Raw genomic sequence first — 23,516 nt, 5'->3', positions numbered from 1 at the left:
GCAAGTAGACAGGAGAATATTGAAAGAGTTCTGCCCAGGAAGACTTTTTCCATGAGAAACGTCCTGCATTGGAGCAAGAAGTTCCAGGATGGAATTTCTTTGGAGCTCTGTGGGTTATTGATTGATGGAGAATTAAGGACCCTGACACTTTATGACAGAAAAGGGAGGCAACTCCCTGACTGTGCTGTAATTCCCCAGCTTTGTTGTGAATCAGCTAGCTCCTATAGTTTCAAACCAATGAGTCTTCCTGCAATTAATCATTGTTTCCACTTTATTAACAGTGTATTTGAAATGAAAAAAGAACAGCCTATTATTTTTAAAGCGATTTTACTTCTCATTGTCTACAAGGAAAAACATTGTATAAATAATTTCTGAGGACAAAATAAATACGTAATTCCCTCTGTGAACCAACACCTTCCATCTCTAGGCTCTGGTCCCACATAAAATCTAACAACATTGCAAACTTCCATAGCTTATATGATTTCATCATAAACTCTACATAGAAAATAAGAACAGTGAGGAACTGGCTTCATCCCAAACTGTGTTCATCTGATACTAGGCTTAGCACTTCTACAGGATAGATACAGCATGTGATGATTCACTTTCTAATACTATTCTTTATTGTAAAAACACAAAGGGAAAGTTGCTGTCAAGCTAAGGACTTAAAGTTGCACATACCAAAGACTTTTCTAGAGGAATTAATGACTTTAAGATTAGCAGAGGCTCACTTTTAACCAGCACCTTACTCCCAGAACTTGGCTTACACAGTCTCAGCACTAGAAAGTGTGTGGCCAGATAACCCAAACTCCATAGAATAGAAAATGTAAATTGGTACATCTAAGGTGATGCTAAAGTCAGTTGTATTCTAGGAAATAAGGAATAATCAGTACCTTTTATGTTCAATCCTACACATTGTTAGCTGTTCAGGGGACAAACAACAGTGAGGTTAAATGGTTTGAGAGGAGCATCCTTTCATAAATCCCCTTCCACTTAGTAGAGTTTGTTTAATGGTTCCTAAACTAAACCATTGTCCCTAATACAAACCTTATCGTGGCCTTTCAATATCTTAAGGGGGGGCTACAAGAGGGACTTTTTACAGGGACATGGAGTGACAGGACAAGGGGAAATGGCTTCAAGCTGAAAGAGGGCAGATGTACATTAGATAGTAGGAAAAAAACTTTGCTATGAGAGTGAGGCCCTGGCACAGGGTGCCCGGAGAAGCTGTGGCTGCCCCATCCCTGGCAGTGCTCAAGGCCAGGTTGGACACAGGGGCTTGGAGCAAGCTGCTCCAGTGGAAGGGGTCCCTGCCCGTGGCAGGGGGTTGGAACTGGGTGAGCTTTAAGGTCCATTCCAACCCCAACCATTCCATGATTCTGTGGTTTTAGTTGTCAAATCTCAGTTTTCAATCTCTCTATCCTACAGTATGAAACAGATTTGTCACACTTTTGAGAACATGAGCATCATCGTTTGATTTCTGTGTTTTGGAGGAGACAACTGGGTCATGAGGGCATCTGACATCCCGACAACTTGACTTCAGGCACCATTACTGTGGAAATCCCTGCTATCACTAACTTCCTACAACTCATTCAGAGAGTGGCAGCTTTCCTGGTGCTTCCTAATCTCATGCTTGTCCTGCATCATGGCACTTACAGAAGTGGGAAAGAGATCTCAGTATTCTTTTCACATAGAGTAGAATGACTTCTAATATAGTGTGATTGTCACCATAACAGCTTCATTTTCTTCTGCCTTCCTACTTGTACAAGCCACAGGACCTCCAAGGTGTACCTCTCCTCTCGGACTGAATTTAGGTGTTGCTACCTCCAGCTCAGTTTCTCTCGTTCCTTTATCACACCGTAGCTGCTACAGTCGGACAGGTTTTTCACTGTGTGAGCCTTTGACCCCGCTTAGCAGAAGGAATTAAAACCTACTGCAGTCAGAACGTGATGCTGTGGCCTGTGAGTGCCAGTCGATGTCTCGTCAGATATCCAGAGCTGCCAGGCTGTACCGCTCGGAGCCGCCTTCTAATAAGCGTTTTCTAACTCATGCTGGTTCGATTTGCTGCTCCTTGCCCTGGAGAGACGGGGCTTCTTGTTCTTCTGAGGCCTGGCAGGCTCCTTCCCAAAGTCCTTCAGCTCGGACTGGTTGTGGTAGCGAGTGTAGCGCTTGCACTTGCAGGACGTGACAGCTCGGAATTTGTAAGTCCGAGTCTCTTCGTCAGGACAGGCCATCTGGATGCGCTGCGTGCGTGTGTGCGCGGGGATGCAGCGATAATCCAGGGAGTTCTGCCGCCACCACTTCCCTCTGCCGATGGAGTTGGGCAGGAGGTGCGAGGGGACACACTGACCAGAGCACACCAGTTCCTTGACGGGCTTGATGCTGCGGCAGGGCCCCTCTGTGACGTAGCGGGTGGTGCGCATCTCCCTGCAGCTGAAGTCGGAAGCGTCTGCAAACGAGAAACACTTTAATTACGGACTCCTTTTCTCCCCACCCTTGAGAAAGCACTTTGGTGTTTGTGTCACAGGTAACGTGGCTTGGAGCTAGACACAAGCTGCGCATCCTGAAGGGGAAGAGTAACTCCAGATCACCCTGGCAGCATTGGAAGGTTCGGCTATTTAGTTATGAGGCCCTTGACTAGCAGTGTACGAATTGATGACTGAAATCCTCCTCACTGGGTAAATTCCAGCTCAGACTTGTGCATGCGGGCAGCAGAGCTTCTGAAGTGAAACCCCTGCAGCCGCGGCTACTTCATGGCAAATCTGGATGGGATTCTCCTGGCTTCATTTACCTGGGGGCAAAACCTCCCCTCATTGCTCTGCTTTAACTCTCTTGGCTTCAGAGGTTGACTCCAGTTTTAAACCTGTTGTGTAACAAGTTAAGTGTTCCTTAAGTGATTTTCAACCACTATAGTGCGTGCCAGAGAAGAGCAGGCAACAACAGTGCTGAGGGATTCCCACTCTTCTGGCATTAGGTTTTCTGTGTTTACTGCACTCTGTGATAATCCCAATCTAAGTTTAGATTGGATCTAAGGAGGAAATTCTTTCCTGCGAGGGTGCTGAGGCACTGGAATGGGTTGCCCAGGGAGGTTGTGAATGCTCCATCCCTGGCAGTGTTCAAGACCAGGTTGGATGAGGCCTTGGGTGAGATGGTTTAATGTGAGGTGTCCCTGCCCCTGGCAGGGGGTTGGAACTGCATGCTCTGAAGGTCCTTTCCAACCCGAACTATTCTATGATTCTACATATCCCACATAGTTTCCTTCAGACAGCTAGAGGCACCTTCAGGCTGATTAGGAATCTTATAGTGGTTTTTCCTCCTTTTCCTCAACAGATACAGGCAAATGAAACATTGGGAAATACAAGAGCTTTTTAACATTAAGGCTTTAGAAGAACTTTCCAATTGTAGGGAATTGTAGGAACAGGCTTATTCTGAAGGCATCTCTTTTGCCAGGTGACCTGCTTGGTTAATTGACTTGTCTGGAGGACACATACTTTGATTTCTGAAGGTGTTTGTCAAAGAACTTCACCAGATACGCTCATGTTAACGTTCTGCTCTTAGCCAACAGGATAGTTTAACTCAGGAATGCTACTTGTGGTGCAAATCCTCAAAGGTCACGTTACAAATAGAAGGCTGTGTCTGTTAGGCTCATTCTCCTTGCTGTTCACAAGGTGGTCCCCTCCTTGGTACATCAAGAGAGGATTCTGACTCTATCAGTGACAAGCATATATGTCCTGTCCTCTGTCAGTGCAATACTGCAAGAGTATTCATGGTCTGGTGCAAACTCATGTGTCCTGGGAAGACTGGGCTACTTTGCATCATTTTCTTGATTTCTTGTATTAAAGACATTAAAATAAGATGTAAAACCATTTCATATCTTGAATACCTGCACAGGCTCCTCCACCTTCTCTTGCTTAAGTAAATGCACATATCAGTGGGACAGATTTCCCCCCCTCACTGATGTCAGAGTGGTAAGAGGCTAAAGAATGAAGGTATTCAGCTGTAACAACACAACCAACCTGCCTTGACCTGGTGGTTGCCAGGGCTGCTGTGAGCAGCAGATTGCTCCCCCCTTTTAGGCATTTACTATCTTTGTAAAGTTACACTCTCAAAACCTGCTTTTAAAATACTGTTAATGCTATGAAAGCAGAAAACCATGATTCCCTTCCAGTTGTCCTTGGAAGCAGAAGGCTAGCTCTGCAGTGCACAATAGTGGAAACTCGATCTTGTTGCTCTCTGTGTTTGGTAGGCACGTGTCAATCTGGAGGACCAGGGTTGTCCTGTTTGCCAGTAAGCCACTTCTTTAAAACTACCTTTCCCTGTTTGGTGCCAACTCCTCATCTTCCATCTCTCCTCACAAGGCTTGTGTTTTGCATCATTGCAAATGTTATGTATTTGGGGAAATGCAGTGCCAATGTGTGCTGTTAAAGTAGCCAAACTGATTCCAAGATTGCACACCTCTGCAAAATAAAGTTCCTCCAATTCACTTGGGCAAGAATTCGCCTTGGGAGTGTTTTAACTCTCTGTAGCAGCTTTTCTGGTTGCTGGGACCTGGCTGTGGGCAAAGGGCAGTGAGCAGCACTTCTCCTCTAGCTGAACACAGCCTCCATGTGCCATTTCTGCCGTGTGATCTTTGGCATCACTAGTGCCACTCTTTCTAAAGATCAAGAATGTATATTATCTCCAGTGTCAACCCATCGCCCCATCCTGACATCAGAAAGTCAATCTGTGATAGTTCCTCCTTGCAAGCACAAAACACAGAGAAATTGAAGTAACATTTCTGCAGGTTTTCTATATTGGAGTTGTGTCTGCAGAGAGCAGATGGGCAAAGCCTATTGTAGCACCTAAGGATTGTTCAATACATAGACCACGTTCTTCATCAGTAAACCCCAGTGCATCCCTTCTAACATTTACATTGATACTTCTTCTACAGTAGATATCACTCCCTATCACTTACAGCATTAGATCCACACTGCAAGTTTTAATTAAATATATATATTAAATAAATAAGAAATAGATAAGAACAAGTATTCTTTTGCAAACTGTCTATTAGGGTCCAATACTGTAATAACGATGGTATTTTTCTTACCGTTAGGGTCTGGAGCTTGCTGTATGTGTCTTCCTCCATGCTTTGCCTGGTTCATCGTGTTGTTGTTGCTGAAAGTCTGCTCCATCGGTGTTTCTGTGTTTTCAGTCATCTCAGGGATGATTTCTGTAGCATCATTTTTAAACACTTGCCACCCTTCCACAGATCGAAATGCCATTTGTGTTAAGACACAGACAGAGCACACAGCCCAAGGGATCTGCATGGTGGCAGCTCGCAGATTAGCTTTTCAGCACCCTGACAGTCTCAGATCCCAGGCAAAGGCACATTATTCCCCTTTTTTAAATCCCTTTTAGAACCAAGCCAGCCAATGACTATGCAAAGTGGGAAGGGCCAGAGAACAACTCATTCATCTCAGCTTTTGTCAGTGTGGAATAAAATGGGTGTGTGGGGGTGGGTTAGTGAACAATATTCCACAACTTCTATGTCAAAACTTCTCATATGTGTCCAGTTTTGTGCCTGGCAACAATGGTGACTGACAAGACCGGGATGAACCGGGAGCTGACGAGCCTCTCTGCAGTTTCTTTCTAACGCTGGTATAATTAAAACCAGCCTCCACATTGGCATCTTTGGCTATTGTCTTTTCCAAAGGTTCTTCAGACTTTGTAATTTTACTGTTGTTCTTCCCCTCCTGCCCTGGTACAAAGCAAATCTCAAGCTGTAGTTCAGTGTACACTGTTCTGCTTTTCAGTCTCTGCAGGCAAACTACTGGGGGTGGGAGAATGTAGCTTTTTTTTCCACTTTACAAACCAAGGAGCTCTGCATTTTGTTTCACCAATGTCCTGCAGGAACCAGGAAAGGCTTCTTTTCAACATGAGAAGGGGTTTGTTTGGTTTTCCTTAAAAAAAAATAAGCTACTTGGAATATGTGAGTACGGGGAAACAGCCAGGATGTCGTACATCGTGCTTTCGGATGTGCTCTTTCTCACTGCACGCTACTGCTTCTGCTGATGTTCTGCACCAGTGTTGAATATAGGACACCTGCTTATTTCAAACACAAGAACATGACCAGATTGATTGCCATTCATGATGCAACGAACAAAAAGAGAGAACTGATGTCCCTTATGTCCATTGCACCTACGCCCAAGATGTATTCATGTGTCGTGTTTTAAAATCTCATCTCTGATATCCTTCTTCCTTGCAAAAATCAGATGATAGCAGTAAAAGCTGCATCATTTCTTTGTCTCAGACTACATACACTTTCCAGTAACTTACAAATGACAGCAGGCTAATTGGAAAGAGTCTCAGGTTTTAGTAAGGTTAGATACTACACTGAGCTCACCATAGCTACTGCAAGCAACACTGCTTGCAGCAGTAGAGAGACACCCATGTGTGTTATTACAATGTTTGTCACATACATCCTCACAAAAATACTTCATGTAGAAGAGATTCACTGTCTGACTGTGCCCTAATGCTCCAAGACTCTTTACCTAAGGCTCGCATTCCATTCGGACAACTTCCCTGACCTGGGAAAATGGGTGTCACTGATGTTAAAGTGGAGGTGCATCCTCCCTTGGGGTGACCTTGACGATAAGAAATTATCTAAGACATGACTGTTTCATGGAGAAATGCAACACACTGTTTTTGTCAGACAGGAATACCACATTGTATTGGTATTCACCAATAGTGACCCTGTCCAAAGTGAGATCACAGCTTGTGGCACAGCGTACAGCTGAAGAGCACAACAGGAGAGGAGAAGAAAATGGAGCACTGATAACCACTGAGCCACTGCTACCTGCTCACTCCCCTAGTTAAATGCCTTCGGAATTGTATGTATCCCTCAGCTCAGTTTCTGTGAATTCCTTTTCACTTAATGTCTGTGTAGTGACTATTTCTAAAAGCTGTCATTGGCACTATAGGCCTGCTATAGAGAACTGCTATAGAGAACTGCACTTACAGTCATCAGTTGTTACATAAAACATCACATTTTTCTTGACATAGCTTCTCTAAGTACTTGAACAATCCCCTCTGTAACTGTCTTAACACTTCCCTGTATTACCCACTGGGAGAAATAACCTGAAAATCTATGAAAGTGAGAATCAGAAGCTCTTTAACCTCTGGCTTAAAACTCCTTGTCCCCAGGTGTGGAGGGAAGCCTGATAGAGGCAGGAAATGAATCCAAATCCCACAGACATTCTAAGAAGGAACCAGACGTATCAAGGGAGCAGGTACAAGGAACAAATTGGCATTGTATATTTAGCCTGAATGTGTTGCTGCTGCTTTCTGGACTCTGACTCATGTCCTGCTGTGCATGCACTGCACCACTGTACTCCTTACTATAAGGGCATGAACATACAAACCAGTTTCTGAAATCAGTTCTGTCACTTGTAACATCTGGTGCTCACTATGCACCCCCTCTGCCCATACCTGGCCAATGGGTATGGCCAAGGTGCTGTTTGGAATCCAAGCCCTATAATACATGTGTGCAACTTAAGCTCTTATCTGTGGCCAGCGGCTTATAATCTACACACTGCACTTGAATTCAGCTTCTGACATGTTTAACAGTAACTTATTTGCTTCTCTAACAGTTCTAAGCTGCTGCTAAGCCACTCTTGCCCAAGCAAGCTTTGTCTCATTGCTGAATCATGCACTACCTTGTGAAGCAGAACGCTATGGTGTGATCTCCTCCAAGTAGCCAAGAATAAATGGAATCTTGGTGTTCTCTCAGCAGAGCCCAGCAAATGCACTGATAAATCATACTGCTGGCTTGCCTTTTTCAGCAATAGGACAGGACTACATTAGATTTACACAGCAGCATTGTTCAGGGATGGAACGATGACTATCTGGAGAAGAATAACAAGCCTACAGCTCCATCTGGTGAGTCAGCCAGCCAGGAACCTTGGCATAGTGAAATTACAAACCCCCACAACAGCTTAATTCATTTTCAGGATTTATTTGCAAAATGAACAGGACGCTAATTCTCATGGACAAATCCTTAGAAGAGACCTCTCAGGCTTATTCTAGTTTTGGTTTTACTCACTGGCAAAGCCCAGAAAGTCATTTTAGAAGAAGCCTCTGTGCTGTACTGAGATTCCATGAGACAGTTCCTCTGTGCTAAAAACATCCTGCATTCGGATGCTACTCATTCTAAGTTTGAAACTTCATGGAATAGTCACTTTTCAGCAGGGACATATTCCAACATTCTCCTATGTGTGTTCTGTCAATACCTGTGGTTCAGAGCTTCATGCTAGCTCCTACTCTTGTTGTCAACATTGCAATCTCAGCTGCAAGACCAAAGGACAAAGAAAGCACCCAGAAAACATGGGTTTTGCTTTGAATTTTAACTTTTAGTTACAAACTTCTCTCCTGTGCTTATGGAAAGGCCAAGAAAGATTTAGTTCAGCCTGAGTAGAAGGTGAATTTAGTTTTACATATATCATCATTTGATCTATCCGGAGGTTCCTCTTTGTAACTTGTTATGCAATGCGAATAGCTTCTCACTTCCACTCTTCCCACTCTCCAACTTCACTAACTCTCAAGTACAAAACCCCTAAGCCATTGCTTTTTCCTTCATTGTGCTGGATTTTACATGGTAGACACATTTTGTCTATGATAAATGCATATCTCACAGAAACTCCATCCATTCTCCAGACTGCTATTTACCCAAGAAGCACCACACCGCTCTTCAGGATAAACACATCACACTATCTTAGCTATAACCAAGAGGTTTCAACTCCAGAAATGTAGTGTTGCAATCAATAGTGATTTGAAGAAATACCTTCCCCAATTAGCATGTTTGTAAGGAACATCTCACACTTCAGAAGGTCAAAAAAGGTGCATTTCTTCCAGTATTTTCCTGGTTTTGTATTAGCTGGAAAGAAAGTTCTCATTCCCATTTTATACAAGCTTTCATTCTACAATCAAAAAAAGAGATTTAGAAGTATAGAGCATATGACAATGGATTCGAAGCATACAGTCTCTTCTTGGCAAGCTAAAATAGGCAAGAAGAATTCGAAACATTACTGTACTCAAACAGCAAGATAAAAGAGGCAGCCTATGGTCCATTAATGGAGCAGGGGACTGACATTCTAAACTATTTTTAGCCTACTCTAAAAGCAGAGCTAGGAATGGTTTCATTACTGAGTCACCCATCAGTAACTCAGAATAGGACATACCATCTTACAGCTCAATTGTCAGATCAATTTATAGCACTGTCTTATTTCTCTCCGCTCTCCTACTACAAAACATTTGTTAAATCATTTCTGTCACGCTAAGCTAAATGGGCCACATTAGCACTGAAGTTCCCATCAGAAGTGAGCAGTGTCCTATGAATTCAAAGAGTATCTTGAATATGAGAACAAATTCCTGTATGTCTTGATTTGTCAGGATTTCTTACAAAAACAGGTAAAGAGACTCCACTTACTAAAGTGTTCTGGTTTAATCTGACAACTATCAGCCTTCTTACAAGCTATGGAAGAGCAACAGAAGTCTGATGCCTACTGCATTCTTGGCTTTTTAACGGACTGGAATTTTTGACTTCTTAAGTAACAGGTCAAAGTACATGCTTATGAAGCTCTTTTTTCTCCCTGTAGTGCAGAGAGGTATCAGGAATACATGGTGTGAGACAACATAGAAAGAGAAGCTATTCACTTAATACTGATATAATGGGATCTAACAGTGTATGACTATGTAATACTGATGTACAGGTATGTAATTAGCCAATGAAACTACTTACAGCTCCTCACTACTGAACCATCTTGATTCAAAGCAAGCACTAAATACTGATTGTAGGGAGATGAAAGAAAACACTATGGAGAGTGTTCTCCAGTTGTCCCTTTAAAGGACACATAAGAAAAGGCTACTGGACTTGCCAGTTCCCATCCTGTGCAAGGGAACAGAAATAAGCCTGGTCTTCAACCAGAATACTCACTTCTGGAGTTTAACTTCAAAGAAGTTATATAGCTATTCAGGATTCCCTCCCAACATTCCCACCTGCCCCCCCCCAAACCACACAACCCCAACAACCAGAAGCAAAACAGTGTACGTCCTTTGTGATTTTTTGATTAGCGAACTGAATATACAAAAGTAGATCTGATCTTACACGTTACCAATACAACAGTGTTTGCTTAAGATAGTGGTAAGATTTCTAATCTAGAACCACGTTAAAACACAGATAAAAAAGGAACAGATATATCTCAAGTTCTGTTAGTTTAACCAACAACTCTGAGTTTGCAGAGAAGGCCCTTTGCATTAATACTGTGCTCTAACTCCCAGGTACACACCTACACACCATCAGGCATACCATAAACAAAGCTCCCTCTCCTAACATTGCAATGACTCGTTTCAACTTTATGTCAAACAGCATGAAGACATCATTTATTTAAACACAAAGGAAATGTTTCCTATTCAGTGTGGTACGGAACAATGCTCATTTCTATTTAATCACTCCATGCAAGCAATCCAAGAACTCCTGAGTGTACATCTGCAAACTGCTTTGTAGGCACAGCTGTGCTGCCCTACTGGAAGTAATCTGCATATGTGGTCATTCTATCCTATGTTAATGAACAATGATAGGGAAGAAGGGAGAGAGAAACTGTAATTCCACACAAGCCTTGGGAGCCATTATATTCTGCCACTCAGGACTTTATCACACATTCAGTACAAGCACTCCCAAATATAAACCGTTTTTAATTCCTTGCTCAAGTTTTTTCCTCAACATTTGCTCTTGACTTTGTTTTCTAGTACGACTTCAAAACAAAAATAAAAGAGCATTTAATATCAACTATTTCTTGTCAATCACCAGAGCAAGAGGTACAAATACTCTTGGAAATAGTGTGCCTCAAGATTGGGCTCTGAATGGCTTTACTAACACACACTGTGTATTGCGTAAATCCACACTAAACACAACACTGCATAGACTTCATTTTACAAGCAAGTGCTTCTGTGAATTTATATATATATGCTTCTCCATTCCTTGAAGCTCCTACACTCAAACTTTAGGCACTGTGTGCATGAAAAAGAAGCTTTAGAAAATACAGTACTTTAATTAAAAGTGAGTGATGTGTTGGGGCTCTCATAAAATGGTGCTCTGGTGGGATGTAAGACAAGGCTTAAATGAATCACACTCAATGCCAATGCAAACCACAGATGCAACAGAGTCTGCAGGGGGCTCTGGCATATGTGAGAAGACAGCTGCTATCACTGCAGTTACCCCTCTAAAAACACTTCCTCATTGCAACAGCTCAGGACAGTGACACAGTTTTGTGCCTCCTTGAAAGACAGACCCAGAGTTTCACTAGCCAAGAGCAGGAATTCTGTCTCCCTCACAGGAAACGATTGAGCTTGGTGCTTGGGGGTTGAGAATCTAAAGCATCTAAGACATCCTCTGAGAAACTTCAAAAAATACTCCAGTGCCCAGTTCTAGGGCTTCAGTTTGCCCTCCTTCACCAAGCGCTCATTGAGCTGGCAAAGCTGCCTTAGAAAGCCATCATTGGGGCCAATCTCTCGCTTCTGCCGGACCGTGCACAGCGCAGTCTTGACATCCATGTTCTGGCGAAGCATGAGGTAGGCAATAACCAGGGTAGGAGAACGGCTGTAGCCCTCACGGCAATGCACAAACACTTGTCCTGCAGGGAAGACAGGTCATAATTTGGGTTATTCTGGAATACAGGTTTGAAAAGCAACATGAAATAGTTAGGATACAATGCACATTAATATTTATGATTTATGGATACTCCTCTCGAATCATTTAACCTCACTGATGTTTGTCCTGTTTGTCTCACGAGAGCAGAATAGAGGGAGAGGATCACTTCCCTTGACCTGATGTCCACACTCCTTTTGATGCAGCCCAGCACACAGGTCTTGGCTGCAAGTGCACACTGCACGGTCATGAGGAGCTTCTCATCAAACAACATCCCCAAGTCCTTCTCCTCAGGGCTGCTCTTAATCCATTCTCCACCCAGCACCATAACCAACAATAATAAAGCAGGGCAGTACTCCCTTTAGGACATCTAACTCGACTTTACTGCTTCTCAGCTGCTTCCTCTTTGACCTGCTGTTCCAGACACAAAATTTTCCCCTTTTCAAATGCAATGGGAGATATGGCCCCGGGCTACTCTCCAGGGTAAATCTGAGACGAGAACTGATGAACTATACACACACTCTAGAATCATAACCATAACTTGCTTTGAACCACAGCAACAGAAAACCTGTTATCACATTTGCCTTGAGCTGCAGAGGCTTCTCAGCTCAAGGCAAATTTCTCACCAATAGCACGTTACAATAGCTAAAACAATGCATTCTCAACAGCTCTTGAGAGCCTCTAGTGCTAAACTAGCAAGATTTAGAGACTCTTGGTCATATATGTGCAAGAGAATTGACTTCCCCTCTGTAAATGATCAGAAGCAAAAGGGTTTCTAGCTCTGTGAAGGCAGTGTCTTAGAACTTCAAGCAACTAGAAAGCTAAATGAATCTGAAGGGAAATGCTACAGCATACCTCTTCACTTCACTATCCTTACTCTACATTTCAGCATCAAACAAAACTATCCAAGTGCAATAGCAAGTTAACCTTAAAACTGGCTCCAGCATCACCTAGCTACACAATCCTCTTTGTGTACCACCATAAGAACACAGTGGCAGGCACGGTAGACAACTACTGAGACTGAAAGAATCAGCAAACAGAAATGGTACTGTAAATTCAGATTGCCTCTACAAGTGTTTAGATCAAACTGAGCAGAGACAGTCATAGCAGTGTTAAACTCTTCTTCCCTTCTGCAACCTGTTCCAGTGAGTTACAGTGCTCCACCAAACTGGAGGTTCTCCATCTTGTGTATTCCCTTTGCCCATTTCAGAGAAAGAACTTAAGAGAACTGTGGGATTTCTTGTTCCTCCCTTTTTATGTTCAGTCATGAAGCAAGAAAGAAATTAAGCTTATGTAGAAATAACTGGTATACTGAAATAGAACAAACACCATCTGGCCCACTGCACTATGTCCTGAGGTTTCTGCTCTGAGGAAACACACAGGAGAGAAATGTGGCAATCAACATTGCAAATCTCATCTCCAGCCTTTCTGCAATCCTGCAGGAATAAAAAGGTCACCATCACCAATCTCTACCCTTACTGTACATTTGGAAGAAAAACAGGCTGTAACCACCCTTCAGCAATGCATTACTTTTATCACTTTTGCCTTTAATTTGTAATTCCCAATATCCTAAAACAACTTCCAGGTCCTGAATGTTTTTCCTAAAAATTGACTGTGCATGTGATCCACCACTTCTATGGAAAAATAAGGTAACACCTTCCAAAAAAAGCACCATCACAGGACACAACAGCTTCCAAGTCACCTCTACAGCGACAGACTTCCATCTGTCATATGCTGGAGATCTACATGTAAAGACAGAAGATTATGATGTCTTATTATGTATTCTGGTGTCTTGATACAGAGCCTTGATCTGAATTCCTGACTTGGTTGTTTAGCTGATAATCTGAGCAAAGAGCCATTTTAAACAGTAAAAGAAGTTGCCAGGAAACATATGCAGTAGCCAGAAAACAGGACAGCAAGATATTGCAGTCTGCCTTACCATCCTTCTGGGAAAGTGCTTTCTCAATAAAATCAGCTGCCTCCTCAAAATAGCGACTGAGGTTAAACTCTTGCGTGTCATTAGCTTTAATCCCATGGTATCTGATGCCTGTGCCTTCATAGAACTCTGCATTGGTGTTCACATGCATGAATGACTTCCCCTCTGCTGCATTCAGAATATGGGTTATCCCCAGATGCTGCAGCTTCATAATGTTCTTGGCTACGTACCTGTATGATAAAAAGTGTCAAGAAAACAATTAGAACTTGGTGAATCATCTCAGTATTTATGATGTCCCCATAAGGTATTGATAAGCAAAACCTCAGCTTTTTCTGTTAACAGATGCTAAATATACTGTGCCCAGAAGCGATCAGATACAGATTATAAATTCACAGAACTATTTAGAGCCATGGTCATCAGCTGTGCATGAGAAAATGCTTCTTTCTTGGCTGACAACTGAGCAGAGCACACATGAAACTTAATCTGTTAGACCTTAATATGGCATAAAAATGTAACTCTTTCTGAACCTAAAATGCTGACCAAAGTAGGAAAATCCTGCAGATTACAGAAAGCCCAGTAGTTAACTGTTATCTACACAAGCTAAATGAACATCTGGAGCGTTCCTTTTCTCCTAATGACTCTTCACCCCTTAAACTGTAGTGTAAGCAGATGAATCCTTATGCATGACTGAAGCTTCTGCATTTTCTGCTGTCTGTGCCAAACAACTATGGCAATGAGACAAATATTTGTAAAGACTTCATTACCCAAACAAATGTTGACAGATTTTCCATCTGGCAGGACATCATCTGTGCCAGGGGACAAGTATCAGTGTCCGGGGGATCCTGCTTGCAACACAAAAGTAAATCCTACAGTGCAAGGCCAAAACAAAATGTATTAATTCAGCTGTGAGTTCCTATTCTTAGCAGGGCGAGTATACAGCTTAAGTAATAGTATATAGATTGGTACATATACTGCTCAGGAACAATAGGAACTCATGTCCTGGAATTGTGATTAAATCTGGCTCCCCTGGAGGCAAACTCATTCCCAGTGAATGAGTTGTGTAGATTTTATAGATTATTTTCGTACACAGCTAGAGGTGAAAAGGGGAGGATTTGTATGCCTTTTTCTTCTCCCTTTCCAAACAGTTCTTGGATCTCTCCCACTCTTTAACATTTCATTCCAGCTGCATCACGTTCAATGTTGAAATGCTAACTCCTCCAAATGGTAACATCAGGACAAGGGGTAATGGTTTTAAACTAAAAGAGAGGAGATTCGGGGGGGGAGGCTCCTGTTACAGTCTTGCTTCCTTTGGGTAATTCTGACCATGGTTAAACCAAGATCTAACACCTGCATTGCTACTTTGCTTGTTCTCCATGTTCCAGCTCACTCCACTCATCTACACCAGTGCTGTGACTGGGTTTCTGCAGACGATATGGTGCATACACCTCATGCCATCCTGTGCCCCCTCCCTTTTCTGTGTGAATCACCACAGCTTGTTAGCAGGGGTAAGAAACATCAGGAGCAGCAAAAAGCCCGGTCCTGACCCAACTGCGCAGCCGTTTCATTCTGCAGCTACTTAACTAGTTTTAACCTTGTTTCGCCGTGATTTTAGCTTAGATTTGGGACATTTCAGCAGGTGACATTTCCGAGCCATCGGCAGCTCGGGCCTTGCAGCCGCGGGGGTCCTGCTGACAGCGCCCCAGCACTCGGGGCCTTCGGGCTGCCCAGGCTCCGCGCAGCAGCCCGAGGGCCTCCTCCTCCTCCGACCCCGGCTGCCGTTCGGGCCGCTCCTCGGTGCACTCCCTGCCCCTCACGACCGTGCGCGGCCCCAACCCGGCCCTCCGCGCTCAGGGCCTCCCAGAGCCGGGCCCGTCCTCCGCCGGGGCCAGCCTCGCCTCTCGCGAGCCGCCCGCCTCGGCCCGGCGCACTCACGCGTTCCCCACGTGGATGCGCGGCACCACCTCGTTGCTGTGCGCGCTGGGGAGGCTGTAGCAGCCGCTGCCGTTGGCCAGGAGATCGTTCAGCTCCTCCACCGAGATCCGGTAATCCGACATGGCCGGGCCCAAGCCGCTCCCCGCCGGCCAGCCGGAGGTTCCCCCGCCCGCCCCGGCGCAGCGACTCGTGCCCGCCCAGCTCCGCCCTCATAGGCGGAGCCGCGGCCGGTGGTTCTGGTGGCGGTGCCCGCCGGGGCCTACCCCAGAGCAGCGCAGCCGCCTCATCCGCCTGCAGGGCTTCGGTACCGTCGGCCCAGCGGCTCCGGCGCCCCTCGGCTGCGGGCGGACCCGGACCCGGGCAGCGCAGGGGATGGACGCTGCAGGCCTCACCCTGAAGCTGCTTCTGATCGGGGACAGCGCCGTGGGGAAGTCCAGGTGCTGCGGGCGCGGGCCGGGCGGGAGGAGCGCTCTCGGCACCGCGCTGAGCTCTCGGGTTCATTTCCCCACAGCCTCCTGCTGCGGTTCGCTGACGGCGCGTTTGAGCCGAGCCTGAAACCCACCATCAGTGAGTCCGGGTCCCCTCCCGTTCCTCCGCCCCTTCAAACCGGGAGTGTTTCCGCTTGGTTTGGGTTGGGTCCCTTTGGCGAGAGGCAGCGGGGAAGGGGGGGGAGCCGGGACCGGGCGCAGGCAGGGGCGGGGGGGGGGGGCGGCATGAGCCGGTTCGTTCTTACAGACCTTCATTCCGTTCTGCTACGTCTTAGGTGTTGATTTTAGAGTGAAGAAAATGGTGATAGACGGCCGTGCAGTGCAGCTTGCGATATGGGTAGGTTTTGTCCCAGAGAGGGATAGGTTCTGCTCTTGGCAGATGTAAAAACTTCTCCAGCTTCTTTTGGCCTCCGCTAAACTCTTTTGCATGTTGAGATTGTGTTGTGATGATGCAAATGCGCGCAGAATGCCTTGCCATGACCGTACGAGTGTAGCTACAGACAGGCTTCATTCCAAACAACTCTAAATGCTGCCTTCCTCCACGTTTGTGGCATCAGTTCTGGTAGAGATCGTGACTGCGTGTTCCTGCTGTTATACAAGTGGGTTACTCAGACCCTCTGTTAAGAGTTAGCCTTGCAGGAAAGGCAGGCACTTCGTGCCTGTGTGACCCAGAAGTGCTCTCTGCATTGACAGCGCTGAAGTCGGGTAAACTGCAGAAAAGTGATGTTCAGGGCGATGAAGTGCATGATTGCCTGCAGGAGTTGTGCAGCAGCTCTGGGTATGTTACACCAGAAACAGTCCAGATGCTTTATTTTGGTTAAAACTATGGAAAAAGAAAACACACTCAGTCCTGAACTATTTAAAGGCTGGGTCAGATTTAGTGGGAGACTTGAGCATTTGTCCTGAACTTCCCGAAGCTGTATTTCCAGCGCCTGCGAAATGGGAAATCAAATTGCAGCTGTATGATCAGGGTTATTTATAATATTAAAGCATCACATTTGTTCTGAATGGGATGAAAGAGCCCTAGAAGGATGAGATTGTATGTGTATGGTCGTAGGTATTTAAGAAAGAGCACACTATTACCGATTAAGTAAGTGTGACTACTGTAAAGTGAGCAGAAATGTGCCTTAGCCTGCTGTTAACAACAGTAATAGAAATGCAAGAACTTGGATTATATTCTTTTATTCATTCACACTTTGTGTGCAGAATGCAGAGCAGGAGTGGTAAAGTCACACTTGCTGTAGCCAGTGAGTATAAGTATTGGCTGTGTTCTGAACATGCTGCACACAGATCGGAGGCTTTGCTGAAAATAACCAAGGTATGTTTGCCCTGATAATCATACAAGGGTGCATCTGCTTGCTATGAAATCAAAAGCAAGGCCAGAACTTGCACAAGTTGTGTAACTGGGAAGGGCACTTTTGCAGCAGTGTAACAGCATCTGGAGAAGCTGCTCATGGGGAGTGGGGGAAACCAGTGCGAAACTTTTAATACATATAAAGCACATCAAAGTGAAAAAGAGGCTTCTGCTTTAGTGCCCTTGTGTGCATAGGTTCCTGATAATACAGTCTCTTTAGTAATGATGAAACAAATGAAATACCTATATTGCTAATTTTAGTTTCTTTTTTAACCAAGCAGTAGTATATTACAATATAGCTGTTAGTCTGTATTGCAGTCTGTACAGAAACTTAAATAAATTTCTTTGGTAAAACTTGTGTAATTCTTCTGCCTCCTTCTTGTTCTGAGTTTTTGAATTTCATGTTGCGCTTGGGAGCTATATGAAGATGGTGACCGAGTGCATGTGTCATCCTGCAGCAGCAATCGAATGGGACTGCTGATTTAAAACTTACCTGCTTAGACTCTTGGCAGACTTGAAGTAGTTCTTTCTAACTGGATTCTCCTTTCCTGCTATGGGGGAGCAAAGGGAGCTCTTTGGAATCACTATGTCTCCTTTCCTGCAGTGTCTTGTCACTAGAAAACCAGTTATTCTTCACCTTACTTTGTTCAGCTCATTGTTGACTGATGAAGCCTTGCTGCTTGGCTTGCAGCAATAACCTTTCACATATTTCACTGTAGTCCCGTTGACTTTCATGTCTGTGCTCATCACCTTAACCTTCAGTGAAGTCCTTTCTATACATTTCTACCCTCCCTCATGTGCTTGCTGTTGCTGTTTACTGTCTGCTTCCCTCTATCTGTTGTCTTATGGTTATCCTTTTTGCTGAGGATAAAATTAACTTTGTATATCTTGAGTAGTTTAAAATACCTTTTTTGTTGTAAATATATTTGATTTTGTGTGAGTGGTGTTGTCTCTTTTATTTTCCTTTTTCCCCCTGTAGGACACAGCAGGACAGGAGCGCTTTAGAACACTGACTGCCAGTTATTACCGAGGAGCTCAAGGGGTTGTTTTAGGTAGGAGGTATATGGAAATAAAACATGATTGCAAAAAGCGTGGTCTTTATTACTACATATGTGCATATCTTTGCAAAAAGAGGTTGTCTGAGAGTCAGAGGAACGCTTGTGATTGTGGCTTTTACCACATCACTACATCATTAACACAAACACAGCATGCAAAACCACTGGCAGGAAGTAATGCTGCTTCGAAACACTTTAAAATACAGAGATGGCACATTGCAGCCTGGGTGAGTTATCAGCTTTGTACTTCCTGCTTCAGGGAGTTTCTTCTAATCAGGCACATTGGGGTTTGTGTTGGTTTTTCCCCCCCTGAAACTATTGATGTGATTGTAAGACATGAGGTTTGTAGCACAAGTAATGGATGCCTTGTCAGTCCCTTCTGAGCAACAGCACCATTCAGGAAAAGAAGGGATTCTTTTTCTCTGGTTTTGAGAAGGCTGAAGACCTTGCTCTACAAAATATTCTTTCCAACTGGGGTACAGCTTTTTAAACCTTAAGTGATCAAATCAATGCAGTTACCAGTGACCAAAAGTTACTTTTTACTCCGAATCCATGTTTTTAGCAGTAGTGCAATGCCTGTAATGACACGGGAAATGAGGTGACAAAATACCTATTTTAAAGCATTTGTGGCCCAATTCAGAACTAGTAACATGTATAAGATGACGACTGGTAAGTGTGATTTCCAGTCACAGATCTATTGCAGAAATGCTCGTGTTCTTAAATCCTTAGTGATGTTGTTCCAATGTGTTCCAGCTCTGGGAAGAGAGTATGATTGATGCATCTTCTGGAATTCCTTAATACTGCTTTGGGGGGGCACTAGTTAGCTAGGAAGGGCTAAGTTCTGCTGTAATCAAGTAAAAAAATAATACCAAGATTCTACAGCAGTTAAGCTCCTTCTCCTCTGTTACCAGTGTATGATGTTACAAGAAAAGACACATTCACAGGACTAGATGGCTGGCTGAACGAGCTGGAAGTCTATACGTCCAAAAACAGCACCGTGAAGATGTTAGTTGGCAATAAAACTGATAAGGTCAGTTTAAAAATGCTTTTGCTTGCTCTCTTGCACTCTTCCACTGATTTTTCAGTCATTATAGAGTATAAATGTGAGATAAGTGCTGAAACTAACAAATCTGTTGTGTTAGGAGGTGATGCTGCTATAAATGAGGGAGCTAGGTTGGGCAGACTCCACTTACTGTGTCGTTTTAGAAGCAAATCTTAAAAGATTTGAATGGAAAATCACCTGGAGAGATGCAGTTGATGAGAGATTCTGTTAAGAAAGTGTGAGGTTCTACCTAAGAACTGCTGTATCGCACTGAATGTAACTGCAGCACAACAAGCAACCCAACTGCTGCTTTCTTTTTGACCAGGCTCTGTTTTGGACAGGTGGTGGGGAAGGAGAATTCAGCTCTTCAGATGGCTGTATTTATCTCTGTAGGTGTGAGGTGCACTGGTTGCTGCATGTTTCTTGGGTGTTTTGACATAACTTAGGTGTCTGTTACATAATGAGATGTTTCACAAGAGGCTTCCTGTGTGGTATCCTGAACTAGGTTCCCTTCTTCCCCCTTCCACATCTGCCAGTTCTCAGATCTAATATGCCTCTTTCTGGCAAGTATTTTCCTGCTAGTTGATTGAGAAGATAGCAACACATTAATTTCCAACTGATGTGATGTTGCTGCTGTTCAGTTTGAACCCCTAACAGCCTGCCTAGCAGGAAGCTGTCTGTAGAGTAGGAAGATCGTGATTATTACATGGGTTTAGAGACTTTTCCTTTCAACAAAGCCTCCCTTCTCCAGCGGTGCTCTTCCAGGGACTTCCTAAAAGTGGCAGGTGTGGCTTATTTTAGTCATGTTCTTCATCTCTGCAGCCTGATCGTGAAGTAGAGAGAAGAGAAGGACTCCAGTTTGCTAGGAAACGCTCCCTGCTTTTTATAGGTATGTAGCTCTCTGCCAAACCCTTGCACACTGCTGTTTAGTTTGGTATTGCTAAGTGTGAAGTGAAGCTTGAAAATATTTCCAGAAGCAACTGAAATGCCTAGGGGAAAACATGCAACTCCTCCTGCAATCTTTGTTTCCTGGTTTAGTTAGGGAGTAATTGTCTTGTAGATTTACTATCACAACCTTAGAACAATTTCTGTTTCTCCATTATGGAGAGAAAGTGGAGCTGTGGAATTGTTTTCATGTGGTGCTTGAGACTGGGATGCATTTCTGTTTGTCACCTTCAATTTAAGTGTGCCTTTAAGAGAGAACGGAGAGAAGGTTCAATCATTAAAAAACCTCTTTTCTCTGGTCCCAAAAGACCTTCTTACAAAGTGGAATTCTCCTCGTTTTTGTTTTCTTCCCCCTCAACTAGAGACCAGTGCCAAGACACAGGATGGGGTGCAACATGCCTTTGAGGAACTGGCCATAAAGATCCTGCAGACCCCAAGTGTTTGGGGTAGGAATGCAGAGAAGCAGCGAATGCAGCTGACAGGATCCTCAGCACAGCGGGATAAAAGCTTTTGTGCTGCGTACTGTCCACTTGCTTAACTTCACAGGTGGCTGTTCTGCCCCAAGGAAGGGATTTTCTTGTTAAAGCAGGGTGGGAGCAGTGGTTCCAAGCACTAGTTTGTGCTTTGTTTGTCCTGTCACCAGCTGAGTGGATCCAAACCCCCACTGATGAGCAAAATACTCTTTGTTTGTTAACAAAATGCCCTTTCTCTTTCCCTGCTGCACAACTGAGATCTCCAGGTATTTTTCTGGTAACTATCAGGTTTTTCACTATGAAGTCACAGTTCTTAAGAGTATCGTGCTCTTGCTGGATGGCATTCAACATGGACTCTTTCTGAAATTCCTGCCTTGCCATAAAGTAAGGTAGTATTCCATTTTGGAGGATTATTGAAAAGCTTTCCTTTCCCAGAATGGTATGGGAGTCTTTTAGGCACCCAAGTTCCCTTAAATGCAGTTAACAGGAGCCACCCTGAGCATTGTTTCCCTATTTCACATGGCTTTAAGCAGTTTAAATTGCTACATGTCCCCAGTTCAATATAAGATGTCAAGTTAGAACAGAAAAACTGCAGTTTCAGATACAGCCTGTATCAGTTTCAGATACAGGAAGACCCCTGTAGATGTTAACCAAGACTCATCCTTCAATACTACAAACCATAAAAAAGAATTATGAAAGACTATGTACATTTTAGGTGTGAGCAAGACAGGGAGAGGAGTTCAAGTACTTTGACTTAGACCTTTAGGCACTACTGCCAACGTCTTGGGATTAAAGTAAATTTGCATTCAGACTGTCTTCAAAAATCTCTTCTCAAGGTTTTTTCTCCTTACCAGGCATGGCTAATGCAGCAGGGACTCAGCATTGGCAAGACTGGAATCATGTCTTCAGAACAATCATCTGCATGTACCGTCTTCCTAGCACTTTAGAATAAATAGGAGCATTGAATGTGTTCTCTTCCTCCCCCTACAACTGAAGCTCATCTTAGTTACCTGCAATCTTTTGCATGTAATACAGAGCCTCTTGCCATCCTTTATTTCAAACCTCATTAACAAAACCAATGTTTCTGCCACTATCTTGAGTTAGTACCTGCCTTTGTACATCCACACAGCTTATCTGCATACACTTAAAAAACTAACTCACAACGAGTATTTCAGTTCACTTTTAATAGCAATGCTGTATTTTAATATCTTTTCAGGTATTGTAACTTCAGGTGTAGCACCGTATGTCATTTGCCTTACTTCTCTTAATGCAGATTTCTATTACTTGACTATGTTAGATCATAAAGCATACAAATTAACTTCTTTACTGCTAGTCATTTGGAATATTCTAAGATGTTAGAAGCAACCTTGCTATTAGTGAATTCTGACCCCTAGACAGTATCTTACTTGGTGTTCTTTAAATTAAATCTGTATCCTCTAAACAACATGTTTTTCTTGCAGACTATAAAAAAAATGCTTGTAATCTGCAATACAGATGTACAGTGAGATCAATCTGTCCATTTCATAGTTTCATCAAACCACTTAGTTTGAAGTGCTGCTATTTAAATAAAATATTACCCTCAGTTTTTCACAGGATAAAGGTACATTTGTCCTATACTTGACAGTGTCTCTCTTGTCAGCCACATTATAGGGCTGGAGAGAGGGAATAGCAGGAGTGATGGGTCACCCCCATGTGAAGGAGTTCTTGTGCATTTGCTGAGGCTATCAGTCTGACACCAGCTGTGTGCTGTTGAGCCAGAGCAGGTATCTGATTGTGAGAAGTGCTTGTTCTTGTAGCAATGGCAACCTCAGTGCATCAAAGGGGCCAGGGTATGCATCCGGAGAAGATGGATACCGGTGACTGTTCTACACAACCGCTTGGGCTAGGATTAAGTAGGTTCAGCAAGACTGGTATGTAAGAAAAGTGCTTTTAATATGCAACATTGTTGGTTTTGCTAAATGCAGTGGAACAAGAATAACAGCATACTGTTAAGATGCAAGGAAAGAGACTGGTGCACCAACAGGTTTTGTTAAGGGGCATGGTACACGGGAAAGGTTAGATCTCAGCAGGCAGTGGCAAACAGGAACTAGTTTCAACTAACACATACCTGTACAATATCCAGTTTTCAAATAAAGCCTAGGTGCTTCCAGAATCATCTCTCTGCCTTTTCTTAACACCCATCTAAAAATGCTGTATATTCAAATCTCCTGAAATATAGACAAAGTCCTCTTCACGATTAAGATTTCTTCTTCAGGACTTGATGGAGCCAACTAGATGTCTTTAATTGATTTGGAACAGTCATAAATGCTGGAAGTATGATGATTTGGGCCAGTTGCTCATTTACTTTGTACTTCAGCCTCCTTCTATTGCCCTTTTTGGAGCTGCTATGTTGGTGTCAAGGTGGTATCCCATCAGGTGGCATCTGCAAAGATGTCTTGTAGAAAATAGGCTTCTTAAAAGTCCTGTTTTAAGTCACATGCAGTTATTCTCATGTAGACTAAAAAATGTCTCTGGGTTATGAGCTGCCCAGTCACACAGGGGTGTTCACAGGTTGTTTTAACATTTGTCCTGTGGCAGTAGGAAGAGACTGGGATGAGCATACCTGTGCAAGACAACT

General features: G+C 43.7%; 3 protein-coding genes across 3 annotated transcripts; 1 reads left to right on the top strand and 2 right to left on the bottom strand.

Moving 5' to 3' along the window:
* Positions 1-1,832: 1,832 nt before the first annotated feature.
* On the bottom strand, positions 1,833-5,318 carry SOST (sclerostin). Its single transcript, XM_057414178.1, has 3 exons — positions 5,101-5,318; positions 2,527-2,530; positions 1,833-2,459 (listed from the first exon to the last, which is right to left on the bottom strand). Exons 1-3 carry the CDS (start codon positions 5,298-5,300, stop codon positions 2,022-2,024), a joined length of 642 nt encoding a protein of 213 aa, XP_057270161.1. The 5' UTR covers positions 5,301-5,318; the 3' UTR covers positions 1,833-2,021.
* Positions 5,319-11,451: 6,133 nt separating this feature from the next.
* DUSP3 (dual specificity phosphatase 3) lies at positions 11,452-15,705 on the bottom strand. Its single transcript, XM_057414152.1, has 3 exons — positions 15,543-15,705; positions 13,614-13,840; positions 11,452-11,660 (listed from the first exon to the last, which is right to left on the bottom strand). Exons 1-3 carry the CDS (start codon positions 15,662-15,664, stop codon positions 11,455-11,457), a joined length of 555 nt encoding a protein of 184 aa, XP_057270135.1. The 5' UTR covers positions 15,665-15,705; the 3' UTR covers positions 11,452-11,454.
* A 140-nt stretch (positions 15,706-15,845) lies between these two features.
* LOC130601813 (ras-related protein Rab-18-B-like) lies at positions 15,846-22,710 on the top strand. The gene is made up of 7 exons (XM_057414143.1): positions 15,846-15,979; positions 16,054-16,109; positions 16,306-16,367; positions 18,364-18,436; positions 19,351-19,469; positions 20,304-20,370; positions 20,789-22,710. The coding sequence occupies exons 1-7, from the start codon at positions 15,915-15,917 to the stop codon at positions 20,962-20,964; spliced, it is 618 nt and encodes a 205-aa protein (XP_057270126.1). The 5' UTR covers positions 15,846-15,914; the 3' UTR covers positions 20,965-22,710.
* Positions 22,711-23,516: the final 806 nt, after the last annotated feature.

This window comes from Pezoporus wallicus, unplaced genomic scaffold, assembly GCF_028554395.1.
Source record: "Pezoporus wallicus isolate ANWC-B61680 ecotype Strahan unplaced genomic scaffold, APGP_CSIRO_Pwel_v1 contig_13150, whole genome shotgun sequence".
Taxonomy (NCBI): domain Eukaryota; kingdom Metazoa; phylum Chordata; class Aves; order Psittaciformes; family Psittacidae; genus Pezoporus; species Pezoporus wallicus.
Note: the sequence above shows the minus strand (reverse complement) of the source record. Positions and strands in the feature narration are given on the sequence as shown.

Bases quoted from the DNA above. Each gene is read 5' to 3' on its own strand.
- SOST (XM_057414178.1), bottom strand. From the start codon at position 5,300: ATGCAGATCCCTTGGGCTGTGTGCTCTGTCTGTGTCTTAACACAAATG.
- DUSP3 (XM_057414152.1), bottom strand. From the start codon at position 15,664: ATGTCGGATTACCGGATCTCGGTGGAGGAGCTGAACGATCTCCTGGCC. The intron at 13,841-15,542 runs GTGAGTGCGCCG...TTTATCATACAG, and splicing joins CGCATCCACGTGGGGAACGC to GTACGTAGCCAAGAACATTA. The intron at 11,661-13,613 runs GTAAGGCAGACT...TCTTCCCTGCAG, and splicing joins AGCACTTTCCCAGAAGGATG to GACAAGTGTTTGTGCATTGC.
- LOC130601813 (XM_057414143.1), top strand. From the start codon at position 15,915: ATGGACGCTGCAGGCCTCACCCTGAAGCTGCTTCTGATCGGGGACAGC. The intron at 18,437-19,350 runs GTAGGAGGTATA...CTCTGTTACCAG, and splicing joins AGCTCAAGGGGTTGTTTTAG to TGTATGATGTTACAAGAAAA. The intron at 20,371-20,788 runs GTATGTAGCTCT...CCCCTCAACTAG, and splicing joins ACGCTCCCTGCTTTTTATAG to AGACCAGTGCCAAGACACAG.